Source organism: Pristiophorus japonicus, chromosome 7, assembly GCF_044704955.1.
Source record: "Pristiophorus japonicus isolate sPriJap1 chromosome 7, sPriJap1.hap1, whole genome shotgun sequence".
NCBI lineage: Eukaryota > Metazoa > Chordata > Chondrichthyes > Pristiophoridae > Pristiophorus > Pristiophorus japonicus.
In genome coordinates this window covers 218,760,890-218,768,286 of record NC_091983.1, presented here as the reverse complement: position 1 = coordinate 218,768,286, position 7,397 = coordinate 218,760,890, and the positions used below count along the sequence as shown (strand labels likewise).

At 48.9% G+C, this 7,397-nt stretch overlaps 1 protein-coding gene across 2 annotated transcripts in view; it reads right to left on the bottom strand.

Moving 5' to 3' along the window:
- Positions 1-3,241: 3,241 nt before the first annotated feature.
- Positions 3,242-7,397, bottom strand: part of LOC139267456 (probable tubulin polyglutamylase ttll-15) — a 196,611-nt gene continuing 192,455 nt past the window's right edge. For both annotated transcript variants that reach the window (XM_070885808.1, XM_070885807.1), the window contains one exon: positions 3,242-4,547. In XM_070885808.1, coding sequence (XP_070741909.1) covers positions 4,428-4,547 — 120 coding nt within the window. In that variant the 3' untranslated portion in view covers positions 3,242-4,427. The remainder of the gene's footprint in view (positions 4,548-7,397) is intronic.

The following is a 7,397-nucleotide window of genomic DNA, read 5'->3' as shown; positions in this document are numbered from 1 at the left end:
CAAGTGTCACTACAAGACCAATATCCGCTTCCGAGAGCGGAGGATCTTTTTGCCACGCTGGCAGGCGGCAAGCTGTTCACCAAGTTGGACCTCACTTCAGCCTACATGACCCAGGAACTGGCCGAAGAATCCAAGCTACTGACCACCATCACCGCACACAAGGGGCAGTTTGTCTACAACAGGTGTCCGTTTGGCATTCGTTCAGCAGCCGCTATCTTTCAAAGGAACATGGAAAGCCTGCTCAAATCCATCCCTGGAACAATCGTATTTCAGCACGACATCCTTATCACTGGTCGAGACACCGAGGAACACCTCCACAACCTGGAGGAGGTGCTACGTCGACTGGACCGGATAGGCCTGCGACTAAAGAAGTCCAAATATATATTTTTGGCCCCAGAGGTCGAGTTTTTGGGCAGGAGGGTTGCCACAGACGGGATCCGGCCTACCCTACCGAATCCAAAATGGAGGCGATTCGCCGTGCGCCCAGGCCCAGCAACACATCAGAGTTACGTTCATTTCTGGGACTCTTGAACTATTTCGGGAACTTTCTGCCGAACTTAAGCACATTGTTGGAGCCGCTATACGTGCTCCTGCGGGTTGCGATTAGTTTTGGGGGGACTGTCAGGAACTGGTGTTCAATTGGGCACGGAACCTACTTTGTTCCAATAAGCTATTGCCCCTTTACAACCCCTGTAAGAAATTGGTTTTGACATGTGATGCATCATCCTATGGGGTTGGGTGCGTGTTGCAGCAGAGTAATGATGAGGGCCAACTCCAACCTGTGGCTTATGCCTCCAGGTCGCTCTCCCAAGCAGAAAGGGGATATGGGATGGTTGAAAAGGAAGCACTCGCATGTGTCTACGGGGTGAAAACGATGCACCAGTACCTTTTTGGCAGAAGGTTCGAGTTAGAAACGGATCACAAGCCGTTAACATCCCTGTTGTCAGACAGCAAAGCTGTCAATGCCAATGCGTCAGCTCGCATACAGCGATGGGGTCTCACGCTGGCTGCGTATGACCAAACCATACGGCACCGGCCAGGCACTGAAAATTACGCTGATGCGCTCAGCAGCACTGAGGGGGCAGCGGAGCAAAGCGCTGAGATGGTCATGGCTGTCGATGCTTTTGACAGCGCAGGCTCCCCCATCACAGCCCGCCAGATCAAAATCTGGACCAACAGAGATCCCCTCCTATCCTTGATTAAGAAATGTGACCTAACTGGGGATTGGGCACCCGCACATGGAGCATGCCCTGAGGTCAGACTGTTTCTCAGAGGGATGGATGAGCTCTCCATCCAAGCCGACTGCCTACTATGGGGCAGCCAGGTAGTCATGCCTCAGAAGGGAAGGGAAGCATTCATCAGAGAACTCCACAGCGAGCACCCAGGCATCATGCTAATGAAGGCCATTGCCCGGTCACATGTATGGTGGCCGGGAATTGACTCAGACCTGGAACACTGTGTTTGCAGGTGCACGACGTGTGCCCAGCTGGGCAATGCCCCCAGGGAGGCCCCACTCAGCCTGTGACCCTGGCCCACCAGGCCATGGTCACGTATTCACGTAGACTACGCGGGCCCGTTCATGGGAAAAATGTTCCTCATTGTTGTTGATGCGTACTCGAAATGGATCGAGTGCATCATACTGAATTCGTGCACGGCATCCACTACTGTGGAGAGTCTGCGTGCAGTCTTTGCGACCCACAGCTTGCCGGACATCCTGGTTAGCGACAACAACTCGTGTTTCACTCGCTATGAATTCTGGGAGTTCATGTCGGGTAATGGCATCAAACATGTCAGGACAGCACCGTTCAAGCCGGCCTCCAATGACCAGGCAGAACGTGCGATCCAAATCATAAAACAAGGCATGCTCCGGATTCAAGGACCCTCCCTTTAATGCCGCCTATTGCGCCTCCTGCTGGTCTATAAGTCCCGACTGCATTCGCTCACGGGAGTCCCGCCCACGGAACTACTCATGAAACGTACACTAAAAACTCGGCTGTCCCTCATTCATCCTGTCCTGTCAGACATTGTTGAGGGCAAGTGCCAGTCCCAAAATGAGTGCCATGACCATAACTCAAAAGGGAGATGTATAGAAATCGATGACTGTATTTGTTTTTATCACGCTTTGGGGCCCAAGTGGCCTGAGGGTCCTGTAATTAGCAAAGAGGTGAATAGGGTCATAGTGGTCAGACTTAACAATGGACAGATATGCCGCAAGCATCTGGACCAAGTAAAAAAAAAAGGTTCAGCATGGACACTGAGGGACCTGAGGAAGATCATGAGATGCTGCCCACACCACAACATGAACTTTCAGCAGCAGGCACAGTCCCTGCGGCCAGCCCGGACAGGCCGGAATCACCACAGAGGACAGAGACACATGCCAAGGCTCAACAACCAGAGCCCCAACTGCTGCGCTCCACGAGAGAGCATCGATCGCCCGAAGGACTTAATCTTTGACCCCACAAGACGTGGGGGGGGGGGGGGGGGAGGTGATGTCATGTATGTAACCTTCATGTAACAACACTGCATACTATATACACCTAAGAAATGCACACCTTGACCACAGGGCGTGAACTTGTGGGAGACACTTCTAGCCTGGTCTTTCAGGTATAAAAGGGGAAGCTCCACCCACCTTCATCACTTCTTGGTCCTGTGAATAAAGGTTAGGTCACAGAGTGACTTTGTCTGCAGAATGTGCCTCGTGTGAATTTATACTAGTGTGTAAGGACACAACAGGGTCCCCTCACATGTACAGTGTAAGTAGCACAACTCAACACAAGATGCTGCACTACCACCATCCTGGTGATCAGGGCATGGACACACACCATACCCCTTCAAACCCTGGTTCCATCATACGGAGGTGGAAAGCTATGGCAGTAGCTGTTTATCTCTAGTCGGTACCAAGCTCTACATATATACCTGGCTTCCAGGTAATGCCTCTCAGCAGGTTCCTCATTAGCAGTATGACTGACATCCAATTTTGGCACAGTGAAAGGAACTTTACAACGTGGCAGACAGGTTGATATTTTAGACATGCAAGTCCAGTGCTGTGTGCCAGACTTTACTTGTCATCAATCCCTTGATCCAGGTTTGGCAAAGACACACGAGAGGCTGACTCCCTCTGCAGGTGCTCAGTGATATGCCAGTACCTTCCTCCTGCAGTTGTTTCCCCAAAATCCATCTCACAGTCATATTGAGGGCTGCAGCCATGGTTTAGTAATACAATGTCTGAAAGACAATATACTGCAATGTTTCCTGTAATGGTATATTTGTGCAGAGCTCCATCATGTTTCTGTAAATTGAGACAACTTTCTACACATCAATAGCTGAATTTAAATCAATTCTTTCATGCAACAATACAGACTGGAGAACTGAATCCTGTAGGACTGAATCCTGTAGGACAAATTGTCCTACAGTTACACTAACCTGTGGTTTGCATTAACTAACGCTAGTCGGGCTATACAGTTAGCTCCTCTCGATTCAAAGTTGTATAATTCAAGGTATCTGTTCATTCAATTTTTTTCAAGCAATTAACACTCCCGTGCTGTTTTACTTAAATTACTTAATTCAAATGACTGGATAATTCAAATTTTACAAGCAATCAAAATGATTGAATTAACAGGCATTTTCATCATCCCTACTGACGTTTGGACACACTCCAGGGATCGAGGCTCGAAGCTTCTGACGAGATAAATTCACGGCTCCATTGGAGGAAGTACTGGAGAGGATTTGTTCCTTCTTCCTGCTATCTGTTGTAAGCTACTTCCTTCAGCTGCCATTGAACCATGGAGGGTTCACCCATTCCTGATTTGGATTCCCTTGAAGATGGCATGTGGAAGAACCAGTAAATGTTTGTGTTTTGTTTTCTTCATGTAAAGCTATTTGGCTCCTGAGGCAGTCATAAGTTATCCCTGGTTTGTCATAGTGAATGCAGTTTGGTACATGTCTGCAGTAAGTGGTAGTTGTACCTCTTCGGTCCAGGGAGTAGGTTGGCACCGTAAGGGACAGTTGTAACTCTTCAGTCCTGGGGTAGGTTGGCACCAGTCAGGGACAGATGTAACTCTTCGGTCCTGGGGGTAGGTTAGTACCAGTCAGGCGCAGTTGTAATTCTTCAGTCCGGGGGGGTGGGTTGGCACCAGTAAAGGGGCAGTATCTCTTCAGTCCTGGGGTAGGTTGGTATCAGTCAGGGGCAGTTGTAACTCTACAGTCCTGGGGTAGGTTAGCACAGCTGGTTGGATGCTGCAGTTTTGTAACTGTTTGCGGGTAGCAATACTTGTAAATATCTCTGTTTCTGTCACAAAAGCTTCAGAGAGAGAGACATACTTCCTGGACCATAAGCAGGAGCGGTCACAGCCAGTGTAGAGTCCCATGCTTCCATTCATTGCTGGTAACCAAGTTGCTGAAGGAACTTCCGGTCTCGAGTTTTCCCGTCACATGCACCAGCCCGCATCCTGCAGGCACTTCCCTCGGAACCACCACGCCATCAGCTGATTGGCCTCCGTTAGCCTGCTGTCTTCCAAAGGCTGATATCGCTGCATGTCTTGTTGACTCTGTAAGATTACCAGTATACAGGTGAACTTTTCTTAAAGTGTGAGGACATCACCTCTCCTTTCTGTTCCCCCGCCCTCTTCAGTTTGTGAACTGGGTTTAAAGCAATTAAAATTTATGTATATATGTAATTTTCACGATCAAGGTGAGAAACCCAGACACAAGATGAGAAACAAGCACATTATTCTCACACTGAACAACTTCTCTTTTGACTCCACTCACTTCCTCCAAATAAAAGGTGTTGCTATGGGAACCTGCATGGGTCCTAGCTATGCCTTCCTTTCCATGGGATATATGGAACATTCTATGTTTCAGTCCTACTTAGGTCCCTCCTTCACACCTTTTTGCGGTACATTGATGCCTGTATCGGTGCCGTTTCCTGCTCTCGCCCTGAACTAGAAAATTTCATTCACTTGGCTTCCAATTTCCACCCTTCCCTCACCTTCACATGCTCCATCTCCGACTCTTCCTTTCCCTTCCTCGACTTCTCTATCTTCATTTCTGGAGATAGGTTATCCACCAACATCCACTATAAGCCCACTGACTCCCACTGCTACCTGGACTACACTTCCTCCCACCTGCTTCCTGTAAGGACTCTATTCCATTCTCCCAGTTTCTCCGTCCCCGTCGCATCTGTTCTGACTCCAGTCCCACTCTGACCTCTCCGTCCTCGGCCTCCTCCACTGTTCCAACGAAGCTCAATGCAAGCTCGAGAAACAGCACCTCATCTTTCGATTAGGCACTTTACAGCCTTCTGGACTCAACATCAAGTTCAACAATTTCAGCTCATAACCTCTGCCCCCCAAACAAGGAGGGTTGATGAGGACAGTGTGTTTGATGTAGTCCATATGGATTTTAGCAAGGCTTTTGACATGGTAGTGTAAGGGGATAAAAAACGGTCACTAGAGTGGAGACAGACCAAGGGTCACGAATAGGGATACTGAAGGTAGTGAATTGATCTGACACATAAAGTGGTCCAGATTAAAAGGGCTTATCAGTATTAGGAGTTTCTGAGGAATCAGGAGTTCCTCTGTCTTATGGTATGGATTGTAATATTGACCGATTATGTAAAACTCGCTTGTGTATGTAAAGCACGCTTACACACTCGCTTACATTGGTTGAAGAAGTGGGAAGCAGCAATGCCTGATGGTTATTGAACCATCCGTTGGATTAACCTTAGAACAGACTCAGGGAAGCGTACATATCCAGTACAGAACAAGGACACAAATGTTTGAGAACATAGATTATAGCAGCATGGGAACAGGATGGTATTGACTGGTAGTTTTGACTAGTTCTTGGGAGAGGGATAAGGAGACACCACCCTGGAAAACAAAGTTAATCAACATGTCATGAGAAACTGAGGCAAAGTTGACACCATGGGAGATGGACAGGTGGGGGAGAACCACTCAGCCAGTCTGAGCAATAAGCCAAGCGGTGGTTTTATAGGAGGGTCGCACACCTCGAAAAACTGTATAATTGTAATTGTAAAATCTCTGATTGGGAAAGTGTTCATCAGAACATTTCCCCTGCATGCTTGAATAAAAACCGGTTGAACCAAGGTTTAGTCTGAGTGATTCCATGGTCGCTATACAAGAGAGGGCAGGTGTCGACTCCTTATATCAGGGAGTCCACCTTGAGGAAAAGAAGCCTTCTTTTTACCCCAACTGGTCACAAAAGTAATAGCCCATAGGATCCAAGGGAAAGTGGCAAGTTGGATCTAAAATTGGGTCAGTGCCAGAAAGCAAAGGGTAATGGTTGACGCATGTTTTTGTGACTGGAAGGCTGTTTCCAATGGGGTTCCGCAAGGCTCAGTACTAGCTTTTTGTGGTATATATCAATGACTTAGACTTCAAAGTAGGGGGCATTGCAGATGATACAAACATTGGTTGTGTGGTTGATAGTGAGGAAAAAAGGCTGTAGACTGCAGGAAGATATCGCTGAACTGGTCAAGTGGGCAGTAAGGGGCAAATGGAATTCAATCTGCAGAAGTGTGAGGTAATGCATTTAGGGAGTGCTAACAAGGTAAGGGAATACACAATAAAAGGGAGGATACTGAGAAGTGAAGAGGAACAGAGGGACCTTGGACCCTCTGGTAGATAAGGTGGTTAAGAAGGCATACGGAATACTTGCCTGTATTAATCAAGGCATAGAATACAAGAGCAGGGAGGTTGAACTGTATAAAACACTAGTTAGGCCACAGCTAGAGTACTGCCTGCTCCGATGGTGCTCGCAGACCCCGGGCCACGCAGACTGCTGGACTAGGCTGCCACGGAGCACCATCGGAGCAGGCCGGGGAGTGGGCGGAGCAGCGTGGCAGCCTAGCCCAGCAGTCTGCACGGCCCCCGGTCTGCGAACACCATCGGAGCAGGCCGGAGAGCGGAAGGAGCAGCGTGGCAGCATAATACTCCAGGGAGCAGCACGTGCTGGAACAGGAGAGCAACGGCAGTGAAAAGTGACGTCACCAAGGTCCAGGCCAGTGATTGGAGCGTGGACAGGTACAGCGGGAGCGGCAATAGATTGTAGAGGGACGTGATTGGGGCCCAGGAGAGACGCAAGTTCAGGGCCCAGAAGAGGCGAGGGCCCAGGGACAGCACGGATCAGCCCACACTGCGATATGTGTGCGCACTAGGTCCGTGCAGCAGAGCAGGTGTCCAGTCGTCTTGGTTAACCCTTGCTAGCTCTGTCAAGCCCGTGTGGTGGCTGGTGTGCAACGGTCACCACATGTTAAAAAAATCCACGCACAGGCATCTTCCACCCTTCAAGATTTAGTTTGGACCTGGAATTTTAGGTCCGTCATTGAAACACCCATGAACCTTTTGACATGGAAGCAAGTCATCCTTGATTTGAAGGAC